The sequence below is a fragment of the Glycine max genome, chromosome 8, assembly GCF_000004515.6.
Source record: "Glycine max cultivar Williams 82 chromosome 8, Glycine_max_v4.0, whole genome shotgun sequence".
In the NCBI taxonomy this organism is placed as follows: Eukaryota; Viridiplantae; Streptophyta; class Magnoliopsida; order Fabales; family Fabaceae; genus Glycine; species Glycine max.
In genome coordinates, this window is record NC_038244.2 from 10,502,929 (window position 1) to 10,522,519 (window position 19,591).

Here is a 19,591-nt window from a genome sequence, read left to right on the forward strand (position 1 = left end):
ATCACTGTCTATCACACGGCGGAGGTGCTTGTCGACGCGGAGGGTCTTAGTCGTGGCTTAGTGGTGTACGCCGTCGTGTCCCGATTCTTTTGCGACCATGTCGCATCAGTTCGCTTCTCTCTGAAAGCTTTGAAAGCACACCAATCGTATTTCTCTTCTCTTTGCATTCATTATCTTTCACCCTCACAATTTTAATTTTTTTATCCAAACACAAAATTTTGAAAATAAAAAAATTTCAATTAAAGTATTTAAAATTCTTAAAATTTAATTTTTTTTAGAATTTTAAATTCGCTCATCCAAACACTCTTTGAGAAAATACAGTTTACTACTATAAATTATTTTTCAACATATTATTATAGTATATTTATGAAAAATATACTAATTCATTCATAAATTTTATAATGAAAATAAAGAAACACTTTTTTATATAAGTTACTTTTTTGCAACTTACCTTATAATTTATTAAAATAACTTTAAAACAGCTTATTAATATATCATAAGTTATTTTTATTTGATTTCAAACACTTACACAAGTGTTTATATCATAAGATTTAATGAAACCTTAAAATGTACACTTTTTTTAATATCTCATCTTAAGAAAAAGTGCATAGAAATTAATATTATAGTTTAATCATCTTAAAAAGAGTATATTTGTTTCACTAGTAAAATAAAAGATAAATTTTATAGGATAGTATTTATTAGGTAAATGTTTATTAGATAAATTATAGTAATATTTATAGGATAATCATTTTTCACCCAATTTTACATTTTAGTTTCTTACTCTTTCTTCGATCCCCCTTTTCCTTGGTGTATGGAGGTTTGAGAAGTTTTTTAGCTTTAATGTGAATTGTAAGAATATTGTATCCGTCTTAAGTAAAATAAATTGGTATTCAATTTAAATCAGTTTAAATACAATATCAAATTTAATCTAATAATTAAATTGATTATTCAGTTTTTTGCCTTTAAAAGAAAACAAAAATACATGTTAAACAAACCATCAAGTACTCCAAATTACAAATAGCTAATTAACCAACAAAAAGTACAAACACAAATTAGTATGCCAGAAGATCTAACTGAAAATGGAATGCTTAGGTCCTACTCTAGCACAATCTCCAAAATTTAACTAAGAAATAGATTTTTTGTATTGTAAGTTTCGTATTATTGCCCGAGTAATTCAGTCATACAACATGACCACATGGGAACAATTAAGGCAACGCCAAGGGATGAGGTGAAAGCAGTTCAGGTGGCACAAGAGTAAAGAACATAAGAAAAAATCTTACACAACAGCATGGGAGTTTTTGAAGGCAACAAATTAGCTCCAAGGGCCCTTCTTTCCTGCTATTTTATTGATTAAACAATTTAAATATTAATCATTACATCCAATGGCTACAACATATAAACCAATATCAACTACCTAAGAAGAAAGGGGGAAAACTATACATGATTCATCTTGATCACCTATACACTGCAGAGATTATGCAATGGTTGTGTGCTCGAACTTATTATCAACAATTTTGGCTGTTTTCAACTGTTTGTTAGTCCCCTAGTAAACATTGAATCTTGGAGAATATGGAAAACTCAAAATAAACGTATATAGGATGGACCTTTGTTGGCAAACCTAATTTATGCTCGCAAACAGCCAGCTTGTGATAGACTCGTCAACATCTCAAATGGTATACAGAGTCCATGCAGCAACACTGCTTTAGTGAACTCATTGCTCGATCAATCGAAGCTTCCAATTACCTTCACCATCAATCAGCCGCAATTCCATGGAATGAAATGGTATTAAAGCAGGACGCTGGGGGCAGGAGCAGAGATATTTAGTTTGATCACACATTATTATGGCAAAGATGCATGTCTAAGCCATAAGGTTAGACAAGTTAATAACTGGTTTATCTAGAACTAAAGAAATTAAATAAGTGTACACTCAGAAGGAAATGAGGCAAGCTCAAAACAACTAATTAGTGAATTACTACTCTTAAGTCACTAAATTTACCATGTCCCTTTTTTTTTTCTTTTTCAAATATACTTATATAATCAACTTACTTGTGAGGAAGTAACAACCGTGATTCCCATATCTTTTGCAAGCCCGTATAGGTGTTCTTCAACATCAACACTAGTTGCACTGCCGACAATATTTTTTTAGGAAATGAAACAAGATTAACAATGAATAAGAAACAATAATTTCTCTGAAAAGGAAAAGGCAAAGGCAAATCATACATACTTGGTGCACTCGTCAAGGATACCGAATTTGGGCTCGTGAAAGAACAAGCGTGCCTTACAGAACAGAGTGACCAACGTTAAAAACCATTAAAGAGAATATTCTAAATTATAACAAATGTCTTTAAGGAATTGAAGTCTTTTTAAGGGGCGTGCAGTATGAAACAAAAATATTTAAGAAAATTAAAAAATTCCGTCTAAAATTACAAGAGATTAGATTCACATACCATCCCCAATCTTTGCTGTTCTCCAAGAGAAAGAATGTCTTCCCATTTTAAATTGGCATCCCAGTTGCTACCCTCCCTTTCTAGAAGATAATTCAACCGAACACTCTCTAGGATAACTTTTAACCGTGTGTCCAACAAATTTCTGGTGTCAGCATGCTTTTCACCTGAATTAGCAAGATTATAATTATCAGAGCTAAAATGGAAAAGCAAAATAAATAAAATGCACACTTTAAAACAGTTGGAGAAGAGAACAAGAAATTATTATTGATCTGTAAAAGGAAACTGACCAGAGTAATTTTCCCCAAATAAAAAGTAAGTAACAACAAAAACCTTACCCTAAATCCCAAATAAAATGTAAGCAAAAGAGAAAATTTCAACAATATCAGCATGACCATCATTCTATTGAATTGCCACAACCCTAGAACAACTCAGAAGAAAACTTATTCTCAGCTAGTGGTGATTAATGAAAAGTACTCCTTATGTCCCTAATGATAAGACCCTTTCAACTAATTCATACCCCTTAAAAAAAATAGTTAATTTAGATAATCGCATCAAATATGTCAATTATTTTTTTCTTATCTCTCTTTCCACATAGTTGATTCTCATTAATTTCTGGAGAGAGAATAATTAAGGGTATTTAGGGGGGAAAATAATTAATGCATCTAGAAATTAGAAAAGAGTCTCATAAAAAGGGACAAACAAATTTCTAAAAAGGATTTTATAATTAGGGATAAACTTCAGTTGAGTCAAATACAAAAAGCAGTAAGCTGTAGAGTTAAAAACAAGGTTTTGTTCCAATCCCCTAACCATAAGATAAAGCCTTGTTGAGGACCCCCCCATAGAATAGGGGATATTTCATTTTTGTATTAACATAGTGCAAGAAAGAGTATTTCACTGCATCTAGACTTCCAATTACTCACTTTAAATAGTCCGAAATTATTGGTTAATAGAGAATCAAAGTGGATTTACCAACTTGCTACTAGCTTATGTTAATGTATAGTCAGAAACTTTATTCTTAACCATAATGTCATTTATAAGGCCTGCCTTATTTCTTCCACCCAAGATATTTTTACCTTTCCCATACATCTTCAGTGCTTTAACCTCTGCTTCCTCACGGGAAAGGGGATATATAATTTGATCCCTTAGGGTTCCCAAACATGTATATGGCCGTTGAGGAACATAGAAGATGCCACAACCAGATCCATCCTCTTCATCCACAACTTCAGATGGTCTAGAGAGTCTTCCACTGGCAATTGGCCAGAGTCCTCTAAGAACTCTGAAAATGGAACTTTTTCCACTTCCATTTGGACCTTTACCAAAATTTAAATCACATTAGAATTCCCTCTTCTGAAGGGGCAAAACAAATAAAATAATGACTATACCAACCAGTAACAAGTAGGCTTCCCCCACGCTTAATGTCACATATTAACTCCCTCACCAACATCTTTTGAGCAGGGGTTATGATATCAACTTTTGAGAAGGAAATTACATCACTGGAATGAACATCCCTCATTGGAGGTATAGCACTAACACTCGTGAAATTCTCTGTACAGTAAGAGGTCATATTAGCTCATAACGTGGTGGCCATTAAAGAGAGTTACTGCCATACAAACAGCAAGATATTGATTGATAAGATTGATTATAAAACTAAAGAAGGATAATTAAAATACCAGATTGTGCTGCATCTAGAAGTTCTTCAAGCTCAAAAATACGATTAATTCCACCAGAGAGCTCTACAAACTTTTTATTCAATTCAAGAATATCACCGAAAGCTAAAAAGCTTTGAGAAACAACAGATGCCAAAAACCTCAGTGCATGTGCTAGCTCACCTATTAGTATAGTACTGTCTGAGAGAGGAGAGCAACAAGAGAAATATAAAGAGAGTAAATGATTCAATGGAAATATCTTACCCTGAGTAGTTACTGATGCACGGTCTCCCTTGTGTTCCATGGCATATATTAAGCTCAAGCCCCAAGTCACATTATGTGGAAGTTGCTTTGTGATAAAATCATCCAGGATGCCAAACAGCCACTTCTTTTTTAAAAGGTACTCGGAGTGGGTGAGAAGCTCCCTGAATCTAGACTCGACCATCTGCTCAACATCAAGAGAGTAAAATTTAGAGATTGATGATAACCATAGTTTTAATCTGCTCCTGTTATTAAAAGTAGAGTCATCCAGCCATTATGATAACATAAATAGGAGCTAAAAAGAAAAATAATTTTTTTGAACTTTTCCTGTCAAACTGAAACCCACTTCACACTTCCCCATATTAGAGCCCTACATTATATATAATTTGATCAAACACATAAGCATGTATACAATTTAGGGTATGCTTAATCAACGTGGTGGCAAATGAGAAAGGGGAAAGTTGAGAGCACTGAATGCGGGGATGGAGGTTTTGAGTTTTACTCTTTATTGCTTGGTAAAGGGTGACGATGAACCCCCATCACAATGGTACAGTTGCTGCCTTATGACCAGACAGCCAAGGTTCTAATTGCAGAAACAACCTCTCAACTCATAGTTATAACTCAACCACCCTTTATTGCTTCTGAAAGGATAAAAATACTTTCAACTCTCTCAAGCAACAGGAGTGTCCAAAATTTGAATGGTGGATTGGCACTCTAGTTTCAGTCCTACCACATTTTTTTGTGACAAGCATCAGGTTTCATTTCAACCTTTTCATGTCCTCAAACAAGCACACACTTAAAGAAAATACATTAAACATTGCTAAGTTAGGATGCTCACAGCTTTTTCTCGAGCACCACCCCCAAAGAAAGCAACAGATTCAGCATGAGTACAAAGTCTTTCATGCATGAACCTAGAAAAGCATAAAGAGAAACAGATCAGAATAATTTCAACAGCACAATTTGACTAGTACCTGGATTATTAGCAGACAGTAGAATAGTTTACCTAAATGTTCCTTCAAGTTGTTGTTCTTGACTAATCAAATTACCAAAATCTGGAGTAACAGTTCTTAGAAATCCCAAACCAAGCAACATGTAAGCATAGAGTATGGCAACTCCCCTCCGACCTGTTAACATCTTCATTCTCCAAGTGAACCTTTAGAGTAATGAAAGTACTCAGTAAGTAAATAAAGACAGAGCATGCATCAATATGTTAATTCACCATGTACTAGTAAAATACACCATAGTAACATAATAACTCTATTTTGCAAATGAAGTACTCACCACAAAATATCCACAGATGGCTTTACCATTCCAGTGACCAGTCCTGACAAGTCTGTTGTTAACTTCTCCAAGTCATGAGTTATCCTCTGATCAGCGTCAATGTTTTTGCTTGCCATGTGGAATACCTACAAAGATATGTATGTAATGTGAATTCAGAACCAAGCCCCAGTCATCCGGCATCTGCCTAAATAGCTTAAAAGCACGGAATAATATATTTATTGTTCATAATAATACAACAATAAAGCCTTATCCCACTAGGTGATATTGTTCATAATAATACATCATACTTTTGTCTGTGAAATTAAAACCTAGTCTACGTTCTCAAACTATTGACATGGTCAAATTTGGTATGGGGCATCAATAAGATTCCTGGGATAACATCCCTAGGAAGTTTCAAATTCCTGAGCTAGTTAATTTTTATTTCCCCCCTTTTACGAGAATATGATTTGTGGTTGAATCTAATACTATCAGTCCTCAACAATATCTACCTACTACACCCATTCAATCATTAGTACTCATCCTATATGCCTTTTTCCTCTTAAAAATTGCCAACTTGCCATATATGTATGTGAAGGTAAATGTTGTTATTAACTCAATAGTTGAGAACATTGTGGAACTATGAAGAGGTTAAGGAGCAAAATTGGAAATTGAGTTAAATTTGAAGGGGAAATAGTAGAATGTAATGATAGCAATAAGACTGGGATACAAAATTATTTCAATAAAAGGTTCAACATATCCAAATAAAAAAACAATGTGATTGTGATTCATCAGGAACTAGTAATTATTCAAGCATAGATATGGAGTTAGGGACACAAAAACAAGTTTACAGTATAAAAAAAATAAAAATAAGAGAACCTGAAGAATGAATGAATAGTTTACCTTGTAGAATGCATTGTTTCTTAAGTAGTTCTTGAGTAGATGTTGCGTCAAATGAGTCCGCCCCCCAAGGGCTAGCCTTGCAGTCAAGTGTCTGTAGAACAAGACACAACATTTTAATTTTTAAATTTACTTTTTAAAGACTCTTGTTAGGTCAACCTATTCAAACTTTTTCCCAATTTCAATGCTTTGAACTATAAAAAAATATCTAATATTTTTCATATTTAAGTGCTATCAGTAATTTATGTATAATAAAATATAGAAATCAATGGGATGTAAACTCAACAAAAGGGCATAGTTGAACTACATGACAAGTCATTGTAAATAGGCAACTAATTTAGGATAGAATCTCCTTTTATATATTTAGAATATATTTGCAATTATTCAGAATTTTTTTCCTATTTCCCTCTTTCCCTTGATATGTTTACTTTCCTTATTTTCTTTGATAAGTTTAGCCTATAAAAAGGGATTTGTGCTTGTATTGTAAAACACACTCAGTAATATTCAGTTCCTTTCTTTTCAAGTTCATCTCTTTCAAGTGAAGCATTACATTGGAAGACAGCAGCTGTCATGTATAATCATCAATCATGAACACAAAGAAGATTACCAAGTTTTAGGCTCTGCTTAATAATATTAATAGAGAAACATTTCATAAGCATCTAGGATCAATTTATTGAAGAAAATCATGTATTTATTTTGGAATCATGACTTGATTCTTTGCTCAATAAATTCAATGGTAAATGGTAATATGTCAAATGTCAACAAGTATGGAGATATCCATTCCGGTCACAAAATGAAGATCAAATACCTAATTTCAAACTCCCTCAAAAAATATTCATTCATGGAAGGAAAATTTAGACACAAGTCCAAATACGGATGGATTTTAGCAAAGCTGTTTCCTGTGTTTCATGTGAATGCCAAATTACCTTATAGAAGGTGCAATGAAAGAAGACGCAGCACTTTGAAGAACACTTAAACCAATTAATCGAATAAAGGAAGCTTTATCCTGCTCCAAAACAAGCTTCACAGTAGTACCTGAGAACATAATACCCGGGAATGTTATACAATATACATATCATCTCTCTTAATAATGAAAAGTCAAAGATAAGAAAATACCATTCAGTGATGCAATACGATCTGAGACCCATGTCCTTGAAACAACAAGAAAAACAACAGCAAGTAATCGTGCTCCTTGTTTATCAAATATGGTGGGCACCTGAAAGCATGCAGTACACATAAAAAAAATGCACCTGAGATTTATCGTATTTATGGATTAACTAATGTGCACAACACATCCTTTTAAAAGGATGTGGGCTCATAGTAAGTCATCAAGGAGATAGTGCACAAATGACTGCATAATTTCATTTGTTTCACCGTGTTAGACACTTAACTGCAGACGCATCACTGAAATACAAAAAGATGTAGTAGCCAACATCCTTTTCATTGTAAGTCGTCAAGGAGATAACATAAATGACCATTGTTACCCAAGGGGTCTAGCTCAGTTGGTTGAGTTGTTGTAAACCCCCTAATACCTAAGTTTGATTCATATGGATAAAAAAAATGACCAGAGTTTCATTTGTTTCACCACACTAAACACTTGACAGCAGATGCACCACTGAAATATATGCTTCATGAGTAAACCAATCTTATTGATATTAACTTCTTAAATAGGTGTACTACTGTAATTTGATAGAAATATAAACCATTCATGAGCCTACACCAAACAGCTCACGATTTTGGGACATTCTAACTGATTCAAGTTCAAGGCTTAGACAGGGAAAAGGGAAAAGAAAATAGCATCTAACAATGTATTATAAGATTGATAGTAAGACATTGCAATACCCAAACCTTATACTTTCATATATACTGATAATTCGGTTAAGTACTAGTGTTACAAACAGAAGCAACCCCATTAACAATAAGACTGACAAATAACTTCATAACCCTAATATCTTCCAAAAATAACCAAGTGATCAAGAGTTTGGTAATTGTCGCCCCCATTTTGAAGGATTAAGTTAAATTTAAGCATAACATAAAAGTAGGTCTGTGCATTATTCAATCGTCAAGCCCATAGATCTAGGAAGAAATATTTAGACTTCTAAATTTATAATTAATACAGAAAAATGGCAACACCAAAGATTTTCATAAATAATGTACTCAAGCATATATGAATTAATCAAGAATTCAATATGATGGAAAAGTTGTTCAGTTACTAAAAAATATAAAGCATATCTATTGAAGATACTTACCAATACTTTGCACATGGCAGCTACTCTCATTGGCAATGCCCTTGTATTACCATGAAGTTGGGGTACAGCAGATGGTGAAATATTACGCTTCATAGACGGAGATGATGCTATTATCACTTCTGAAATATCAGATTGTGCCTTTGAATTTAAGAATGCAGAATCCTAGGCAAAGAAACAACAGAAAAAATAGGGAGGCTTTTGTCATCAATATAAAATAATGAACTGTGAAGAAACCAAAAACTCCAGAATCACAAAATATCTAAACCTTTTTGTTCATAGCAAATGCTCGTTGAACAGCCTTGGCATCACTCTGTCTTTTGGTCTCCGAAGCCTTCATCATATCATTCCCCAATTCAGTAGAAGAGTCCTCTCTGGAGTTCAATATTTGAATATTATATTTAATTACAGCTTCAAAGTAAAACACCAATGAGCAGCACAGTAAAGTTCCAACCTTCTATGATGAACACTCCATCCTCCCTCACCATCTAAAGACAAAACCACATCATGGAATGCAACTAATGCTGGACGATGTGATATGGTAATACATGATGTTCCCATAGCCAGAACATTAGCACAAAACCGTTCTTCCATATCAGTTGTGACAGCACTTGTGCACTCATCAAGAATGGCAAATTTAGGCTTATGGTAAAAAAGTCTGGCCATGCCCAATCGTTGTTGCTCACCCAATGAAAGTTCATCACCCCAGTTTACCTCTTTTTCAGGCGGGTACCGATCCAATAGATACTCAAGATCAACCTTTAATACATGTACAAGCAATTCAGATGAATAATAATGATTAAAATGACATATAATCATCATACACTATGCATTAATGTGGCACTGAGATATAGAAGTAGGATTAGATGTGAGTTTCACATTTTTTAATAGCTCCACCATCCTGCTATCTGTAAGTGGCTCAACCTCTTGATCAACAGTAAGAGGGTAAATTAACTGATCACGAAGTGTTCCTACAGCAGTATATGGTCTTTGTGGCACATAAAAGATTTCCTTATTAAGATCAGATCCAACTCCAGGTTTCACAATATGTCCAGATACCAAGGGCCAAAGACCTCCTAAAACCCGGAATAACGAGCTCTTTCCACTGCCATTTGGACCTTCAGCAAAATAATTGTGAATTACGTGTCAAAACAATTAACCATTAGAAATCTTATTTTAAAATTCAATTATACAAGTGAAACATAGTACTTTCAGATTGTCAAATAAAAGCCAAACAGACAAGTATCATAACAATTTTGATTTACTTAATCAATTCCGAAATATATAATTTTCCATTCCCTTCAAATCCACATGCTCATCAGGAGTATAATGACCAACCAGGAGTGAACAGTGAAATTATTTACTATTTTGTTGTTAGTTTACATTTTCTTGAACACATGGATATGTGCTAGTCCATACATTAGAACTGATGAATTGCTGAAGCTGTGAAACAGAACATGGCTTAAGAGGTAGAACTGGTTCAACGATATTACCGCAAGAAGCATCAAGGGAAGTGAGATTTTAACACAGGTGCGTAGCATTAGTGGGCAGAATCTCAACCACTAGACTACAAATTCACTAATTAATTTTATTACAATTATTATTATTCAATTGTATTTGATTGGTGCACATAAAATCAATCATCAATGCAAAAAAAAACTTTTGCTAAAAATAAGCAACACTTATGAACGCAGTCACCTTATTAAACCAGCTAATGATCAACATGGCAAATAACAATTCTGTAAGTTTACAATTAATTTTATCTTCATATTTTCCAATTACATTGTCTTGTTTGCTTGATAAATTAAAAGTTAATACAGTCCTAAAATAACTAGAATAACCTAGAGAATAACAGTTAAAAAATTCAGCAACTAGTAATGACAAATAGTCATTGGTAACCATGGCAGTGGCTGAGGAGAATGCATCAGGGAAAAAGTGGGTAATAGATGACATTGAAAAAAAACAATGCTCATGGATTATTCTGGACAGGTTTCCAACTTGACTGGTACAAGAACAACAAGCACAAAGCCTTATCCCACTAAAAGGGAATACTCAATTTTTATTTCCAATCAGACAACATTCAACAATTACAATGGTGATAATTGTTGTGCATACTTTCATTTGAACTACAAGTAACACAACAATTATCTATTTTTCCTTCATTTTTGCTACAGTTTAGCCTCAATTAAATTAGGAAACAGTTTTATGGAAACTGATGCTGTAATTAAAATTTTAATCCTTTTTTCCTAGTTTCTACTATTTTGTCAAGGTTTTGGAGCACCAATGTCATTCACGATGTCTCACCCAACAAGCTATGCTTGTCCAGCGAGAGTATTTGTGCAGACCAGACCACATGGAAGCTCAAGAGTGAAGAAGTGTCAAGTCATAAGAAGAACTCGCCCAACAAGTAAAGGCCACTAAGTAAAGAAAAGAAATTTAGAATTTCAATTGTTGAAGAATTCGCACAGCGAGTGGAATCACATATGAAGTGTCTTTTGGAATTCGTAAAGAACTCGCCCAGCGATACGTCTCACCCAGTGAGTAGACCGCACTCTAAAGTGACAAGACAAAGGCCTTGGGCCCAGTATAAAAGGAACATTCTTTTGGGGATCAAAGTGGGACATCGACCTAGGGTTGGTGTGCGGAAACTGGAGCTTTCATCAACCTCTATTATCAATTTCCCTTCATTTTTCTCCCTTCCATGTGTAATTTTGAGGCATCTCATGACAATGAGAGGCTAGTTTATTCTTTGTAGGGGAATTGGTGTACTAAGTTTATTCTTTGTAGGGGAATTGGTGTACTAAGTTTACTCTTTTTGGAATCTCATCTAATGAATGTTTCGTCTAGGGATGGAGGGGTGTTTGTTAGTATCATTAGTAATCAACCATATGGACACGTTTCATAGTTAAATTGTCATTGGGAAATGCTTTTTGACTAAATTTGAAAGTGGTAGTGTTATGTCTAGGGATGGAATAACATTTGTTAACCTTGATAAACCTTTGTTCTTGAATCCAAGTGGTTTAGCTTGACTTGCTAAGGGATTAAGAGTTGAGTTAAGCAATTTAGACTATTTCACATGAGGGACATTGGTTAGAGCACTATACTAGGTTAAGGTAGCATTAGACTGAATATTGGATAAAGAAAAACCTTTATAACTACTGAGATTGTTAGTTTAGTGTAGCCAAATCCCCAACACTTCGTTTATTTTTGCATTTAACTCCTTTTTCCCACTAACTATTTGTGTTTTTGGTCACTTTTTATTTGTTCTGTTTTTATTGTTTTTAACCATTTTATCTTAAAAACCAAATTATCCTTTGCCTAGCTGTCGAATTTGTATGAATAGCTGAGTACAAACAAGTCCATATGGATATGATACTCAAACTTTCCATTTTACTACTTTGATACGCTTACGAAGGATTCAACAAATGGCAACCACAAAAATTGCAGAAAACACTCATTTGAAACCATATAGCTTGAATAATGTGTGCCTTTGACATAGAACCTGGTTGAATGCATTAAACTAGGCCCTTGCCAATAAAAAAGAGACAAAGGAAACAAGACAAAAGTTCCATCTACATTGTTGAACTTGGAGTCAATAGTACACAACCCTTACTATACCTCCAGCCATGTAGATACAAGCACAAAGGTGTATGTACCAAAAATATGCATAACCTTTCTAGTTTCTAGACACTATGAATGCACATAATAAAAATTAAGCCCCAAAATGCATGAATAATTTCAACTCCCCCCCCCCCCCCCCAAAAAAAAAAAGAAAAGAAAGGATAATGAAGTAACATCGATTATCAAGGTTGACTCAACCATAAAAAGTAAAATTAGAAACGACCAGCAAGCAGAGAGTTCATATGACTACCTGTAATCAAAAGATTTGATCCTGACTCAACCTTAAGGGTCAGATCATTCACTAATACATTACCGGTGGGGGTCACAACCTGAATTTTAGGAGCAACACCACAATCAAGATATGAAAAACATAAATAGAAGTAAAGATTCATAAATAGCTCAGCAGAATTCACTAGCCTTGACACCATAAAATCCAACATAGTTAGCTTCACTTATGCAATTTCTACTTCCTTGTCTTTGCAGTGAAGATTTCCCATTCTCCAGGCTTAGCTCTCTTGATATGGCCATTAACTCATGAATGCGATCAGCATAACCACTGTAAAACATACAAATAACTAGAGTATTTGTATACAAACAAAACAAACCCTAGAAAGGAATAGCATACAAGGCATGTCCTCTAATATCAACTTCTTAAGGGACAAATGACTGGTCAAATATACCTGAGTCGGTTGAGCCGTCTTGCACTGATAGAAAGAGTTCCTAGAGATTGAAATAGGGAAATAATGACACTAGTATGATATCTTAGATTGCTTAGCATCTCTGCACGCCCTAAAGTTGAACTGTCAGGCCTTAGATGGCCAGAAAAGAAAGGTTCAATGATCAAAATAACAGCAACAGTAGCACCAAGGTACTTCAATAAAAAATCCTGAATCATGCCAAACCACCAATGGTCATGTAGCACTCTATTAATATGTCTAACTAAGGTCCTAAACTTCTGCTGAATATGAGCTTCTTCTCTCTTCTCTCCACCATAAAATGCTATACTTTCCGAGTGAGTCCTTAACCGTGAGTGAAGCTGTCGATACCCTCCTTCCAATTCCTGCTCTCTGGACATAAGTTTACCAAATGCAGGAGAGAAGTTTCGGATAGCAGCCCCAGCTCCGAGTACATAGGCCTGCAAAGGAAACAACAGTTATAAAAAAGACAACAACTCAACTTAAAATTACATCAAACAGGCTCCAGCCATCAGAAACTCAAAAAATTATGAACAGTAGTGGCCAGTGAGAAATCTGTGATACAGTACAGTTTAATGAGAGTTACCAATATCCAGAAGATATATTTAGGGCTTGCATACGAACACAGCCGCCAAGTGTATAGCAGTCCATCAGTGACCGCAGTTAGATCATCCTGTACAATCTCACTCAACTCTGAACAGAACCTTGGCACATCACTGGCAATTCTTTGTTCCGGATTAGTTATACGACCATCAACATGTGATATTTTGTAATACACCATGTTCTGAAATAAAAGTAAATGATAAACAGAAATCTGACATAAAAACTAAATAGAACATTAAACATTTGTTGAGACATGGACTACTCTTCCTATAACCACCAAAAATATGTGCAATAGTGCATGGAATTGTGATTAGCACACTTGCAATTTAATATATATATATTGGATAATTTGGATTCTGGATAGTGATTCTTATTTTGGGAAAAGATTGAGCAGTAGTACAAAGCAACTGGAGGGATAGCTTAATACTGAAATGCTCTATGCTCTAGACAGGACCAGTCCAAGATCCAAAAGCTATGCCCAAAACAAGAACAACTGAACCACAAGACCCCTTTCCCCCTTTTTTATTAATTATTAATAAGTTCAAAGCCATGTACCTAGCTGATTAAGAGTCTGTAACAACAACTATTGTCCTCTTTAAGCAGTATAAGGACACAACAGAACTTAAGGCAAACAGGAAAAGTTTGGAAGCATTGCATATTGAACTTTCATACATTGGAAATAAAGAAGAAAACAGACTAGCCTTATAAATGGGTAAAAACAACTCCGAAAGATTTTAGTTCACAAGTAAATATACAGACACTTCATATGACAGGAGGAATGGATAACAAGCTCAATAAAGACAATCAAATATAGTAAGCTTCTACATACAAATCAACAATATCTACCTCAAAATAGCGAGAATGGATAAGTTTAGTCAATATTTTCCGGAAGTGCAGACTCAAAGTCCCAGTAATGTACTTTGATGTAGACTGCATGGTTGATAAGAGGAAACACAAAAGAATATTTTCTGAAATTAGCCGCAAAAACAATGGCACACGTCGAAGAAAAGCAGCACGAAATAGGAAGCCTTGCACTTTTGCTAGCCTGTTGCTCAAAGTGGTTCGCAGCACCTGCAAATATGTGAAATTTAAATGTCATCGACTATCATTATTATTTATTTCTGGTGAATCAACCAACACATTTTCTTTTCTGATATTCATACATCTGTTTTCATACAAACTTGAACAGTCTACTGTAGTTTTCTATTCAAATAAAAAAATAATAATCTTTTTTCCTCAATTTACTTGACAGTCTACTGTGTCTACACATTGACAGCTTCAGGCATGCAAGTACAGGTTGCATTCTTATGCAATTTTGTACATACATGTCTTAGCAAACTTGTATAAGCATACACAATAATAAAGTCAAATCATATTTAAGATCAGAACCAAGACCATAGCTATAGTCTTGTAAGTTATACCATACAAGTCCTATATTTCACCTTCTAAACCATATAAAGAAACTCAACGGATTTGAGAGGTATCAGGAGTAGTTATTGGTGAAGCAAAAAGGGTTTCAATCTAAGTAAGAATCATGGTAATAGAATCCAAGAGATTCATTAATTTAAGAGAGTGATTCAAAGCATTACACCTTTGTATAACAGAAGTATCAAGTAGCAAACATAGAGATTAAAAGGCAGTTAGCCAGGCAAAAGGCAAAGCTTTTGAATCAAACTTTATGCAAAAAATAGGGAAAGACACAATTACAAGCTTACCTTAGGAAGAGATTTAAACATAGTGAAATACATTAAGAACAAAGATGGAAAAGTTTTGGTAATTAAGCAACAAGTGAAGAAAAGATGGAGGAGCTATCTCTGCATTCAATGAGACTTGGAGAGTTTAAAGGAAGTATTAAAGAGGATGAGTTTTGGTAAAGTAATTCAACTAAATAATATACTACCTAATGAAGTTTAGAATTGTTGTTTTAATCTATTTATTTTTCAAGTTTAAAATTGTTTAGGGGAGAAAGATATTACTTGCCTTATGAGATAATAATGTCCAAAAAATAGAGAGCAATTACCTATACATTCTTTTATGCATTACACCTTCAGTAGTTTCTATGAACCAACAAGCTCCCCCATCCCCTCCAAAGAGAAGAAAAAACACCTAAATAACTCTGACTGTCATTGCAATTCATGAGCATATTGTCTGGTGTATGTCTTCACATCATTTCCAAAGCATGTCCTTATGCTAGTGTATATTTGCATAATTTTTTTGTCATACATTTTAGTTATAGACTTAAAATATGACTGTTCTGTCTGATTACAACCTAGTCCTTTCAAAGTTTCAAGCTTTATAAAGTTCTCTTGGGGAAGCCAACTACACTATTTAAAGAAGAAAATCCTCGTATCCAATCATATAATGAAAAGGGAAAAAAACATAAATATTTTCAACTGCAGTCACATTTATCAGTCCAACTGGTAGAAAATTCCATTATATGCAGAACACACAAGAGTTCAATCCCTCCTGATGATGCATACCAGCAGAAGAACCGTATCTGCTGACTAAAGGTATGCCTCACATGAAACTTCAGGTAAGTCCAAAAAATGAATGACAGGTTGGACAAAAAATCATTTTGATTAATTTCATCTACATAGTGGGTATACATGACATGTTCATGAATGATGCCTCACAAAGTCGGTCATTGACCCCTTAAATACATGAATACATAAAGCAATTGTGCATTGAAATATTGAAGATAAGCACAGATTATAATTATCCATAACAAATAGACTTACCACTATAGAAACTAAAGCTAAAAGGTTTTTTGCACCTAATTGGCCCATCTCAGATAAAAGAATTGCAGCAAGGACTTGAAGTGACTTCAACCCTCCTTTCTTTTGTTTATTTTTTGGTGCAGAAGTTCCTTTCATAACCTCCTCCTTCGTGAGTTCTTTATCATTATTGCACTCATAGGAATCACCTAATAAATCATCTCTATTAACTCTAAACCTTGATTGCACATATGCTGTAGTTCCACCAGCAACTAAGATACCAGTTGCAAGTAGCAAAGTTTTTCTGTCATGGTGCAGAAGGACAATGAATCAACAAGATAATAATTTACATGCAAAACTAGTTCAAGACAGTAGTAATTTTATTAATACCAAACAAAATAGTGTATAATGCAAAACATGATACTACTACTAATATGAAGACTCAAGGCTATAATCGAAGTGGCAAAAATATTTATCAGAAAATGTAAGATAGCAATGTTAAACTCGAGAAGAATACACCAATATTTCATCCAAAAACAATCAACCACAACATACGTTACCCTTAAAGAAGCAGGACCTTAGAGAAATAAATTTTAAGAACAATAAAGAATCAAGAAATTTCTTAACAATAGCTCTATTAGGACAAGTTTTGCTGCTTTTCTGATCTCTAATGATAAGCCTTTAAGCATATGTTTCAGGTGGAAAATCATACCCAAAGAATGCAAGTTTAAGGGTCAACCATTTTTCTTATAATGAAAATTCTTGATAATTACCAATTTCTACAATACTTATTAGATATCTGTTTCTAAGGATTAAAATGTATGTAGAATTAGAAGTCTTGAGATTCCAACACAGGGATTTTTTGATGTAGCATAATCATTATCTTATCCTATATATTCAGTATTTTTTGGATCAAAAGTATTAGTATTGAGCATTGTTGCAAAGGTTTTAAATTGTGGTTGACTGGTTGCAATTACAATTTCAGACAAACCTTGATATTGTGGAAAATTGTAGATAAATGCGGTTGATGCAAATGCAACTGTGGTCACGATGTGGTTCTAAAAAACCCATAAACTTTGACTTTACAGCTGCAATTGCAGTTTTGGACTTTAATTTAAATTTAGAACCTCAACAATTCTTTAAAGGGTCAAACGTTTAAACTTTGAGCATTATGTATTCTATTGCTGACTATGAGAATGTGATCAAATATTCTCTTAAAGCATAAAAAACAAAGTTTAGTTTTAGAGCCATTGCGGAAAGAAAAAAAAATAGTTGATAAAAGCATAAACTTGATGTAGCAGGTCAATAAGAAAACAAATTAAGTGGCAAGTCATCATCAAAATCTAAATGAACTTATCATCACCAAAAACATTCAGAGAAAAAGTTAATATACCTCCTTGAAGCCAGAAAACTCCTGCCATGCTGAGTTAGTTGGAACAGTTGAAGGGAAGACATGGCGGAAGATCAACCTCTCTTTTACCAACAAATGAACGTGTCGCAATTGCTCTTCATATCTTCGGGAGCAACAAAAAATAGCCGAATTTAAAATGCAAAGAAAAATGACAGATCAGCCGCCAGAACAGTAGGAATTTTCAATCTCAAGGCAAAGGGGCATGCTTTTAGATGCACTATGCTCGTTTACTCACAATCAGATTATTGAGGTTCCCACATACATGTCACACCATATGCACATATTTGTGAGCATCGTGTTTCAGTTCAAGATACCAAACAATGACCTCATCACATCAAACGCATAATTAAATAACAGCCATGCAACCAGGTATCTTTTAAATCAGATATCACTCATCATTAAGTGTAACTAAACTAATTAAAATATACGCAAACAAATTTCCTCAAAGTCAAAATATTACAAATACTATGATAAAACTCTCCATTTGTCCATAGCAGATCCCAAATGTGTAAAAATCCCTAACAGTAGCTAACCTTCAAGGTCGAAAACGTTAACCATGCTTTTCCAATCCAACGCGTCTAAAGGTTCGGAAGAGAACATATTTGCTACAAAATAGAATATTCTACTTCAACAACAGCGAGCATCTTCGATTGTTCGTGAAAGTAAGTCCACAGCAGCGATCAGAATAACGTCTCAGATTCTGCAATAACATCATTGATCAACGCAAAAGCTCGACAAGCGCATCCGAAGTTGTATACAATAGAGAAATCGTTTTTCACATAATCGAATACAAGTCATACAAACCTAATATATAGTTGATAATTCATCCTCACTCGGTGCCTGAAGCTGGGAACGAAGAAGGAACACGAAAATTGATCACACGCAGCTTTGCTCAAACAACAAGTGAGTCACCACCACTGGTATTGAATAGAATAGAAAAGGAGGTTTAGGAGGTACGTGTTTGGTTGCGCGAAATATATATCTAGTTAAGTATAAGATAATAACATGACTGATACAAAAAAAAAAAAAAAAAAAAGACGAACAAGGTAGAACCTAACCGAATAGAAGAGAGAATTGGTGAGATATGTGAAGATAGGAGCGAGCGAGCGAGGGATTAGAGTGTGGAACGCAAGACACCGACGTGTTCCACACGGGTGGTCTTCTTCTCTACCCACCATGGCCAGTGACAAATCGGGTCGGATTTCATTTTTTTTTTTACTATATTATTAATACCAAGTATTTACAATTTACTGGGTTTTTTTTTTTCAACTTATTGGTGGTCAGATTCGAATCTATATTATAATTTTATTTGCTTAAAAAATATGTGTTTAATTCACATATTCAAACCTCTAACGGTCATATATGTCAAATCCTAAAATAAAATGGTATCTACCAATAAATTAAAATTATAAAAAAGATAATATAAGATTAAAGTTAACTTGTTTCTGAACTCAGGAAGAAAACTTTTTTTTAAATGATGTAAGAATATGTAGCATATTAAAAATGTATACCTAATTCACCTATTCAAATCTCTAACTACCTCAAACATAATTCAAAAACATGTGTCAATGACAATTTAGGTTATAATAAAGGGTATACTTGAAGTGCACTTGCTCTTAAAAAATGTGTGTCTATATTTAAAAAAAATGTTTTGAAATTTAACAATGAGACAAGTTTTAAAAGAAAAATCAAAGCAAAGTTATGTTAATATTTTTTAAAGATGTTATATTATAAAATAACCTTTTTAAAATTTAAACAAACAAAATTTCATTTTAAAACAATCACATTTC

General features: G+C 34.0%; 1 protein-coding gene across 14 annotated transcripts; it reads right to left on the reverse strand.

Moving 5' to 3' along the window:
• Positions 1–1,002: 1,002 nt before the first annotated feature.
• Positions 1,003–19,016, reverse strand: LOC100786592 (ABC transporter D family member 1). 14 transcript variants are annotated; one of them, XR_005892556.1, is made up of 30 exons: positions 18,860–19,015; positions 18,606–18,718; positions 18,335–18,501; positions 17,784–17,904; positions 16,415–16,694; positions 14,523–14,747; positions 13,660–13,857; positions 13,059–13,513; positions 12,796–12,934; positions 12,629–12,707; positions 9,637–9,875; positions 9,212–9,516; positions 9,026–9,131; positions 8,761–8,922; positions 7,628–7,727; positions 7,438–7,546; positions 6,515–6,605; positions 5,636–5,760; positions 5,358–5,507; positions 5,193–5,265; positions 4,358–4,538; positions 4,118–4,276; positions 3,834–3,992; positions 3,521–3,757; positions 2,448–2,611; positions 2,225–2,277; positions 2,047–2,125; positions 1,605–1,798; positions 1,441–1,518; positions 1,003–1,335 (listed from the first exon to the last, which is right to left on the reverse strand). XR_005892556.1 is itself a non-coding variant. In XM_006585214.3 (28 exons), exons 4-28 carry the CDS (start codon positions 17,843–17,845, stop codon positions 1,712–1,714), a joined length of 4,017 nt encoding a protein of 1,338 aa, XP_006585277.1. In that variant the 5' UTR covers positions 17,846–17,904; positions 18,335–18,501; positions 18,606–18,718; positions 18,860–19,015; the 3' UTR covers positions 1,313–1,711. The 14 variants fall into 14 exon arrangements, 4 of the variants coding, with proteins under 4 accessions (XP_006585277.1, XP_025985394.1, XP_025985396.1 ...); XR_005892555.1 differs by having other exon boundaries at positions 1,313–1,338; positions 1,619–1,798; XR_003267868.2 differs by having other exon boundaries at positions 1,619–1,798; positions 4,118–4,538; positions 18,860–19,016.
• Positions 19,017–19,591: the final 575 nt, after the last annotated feature.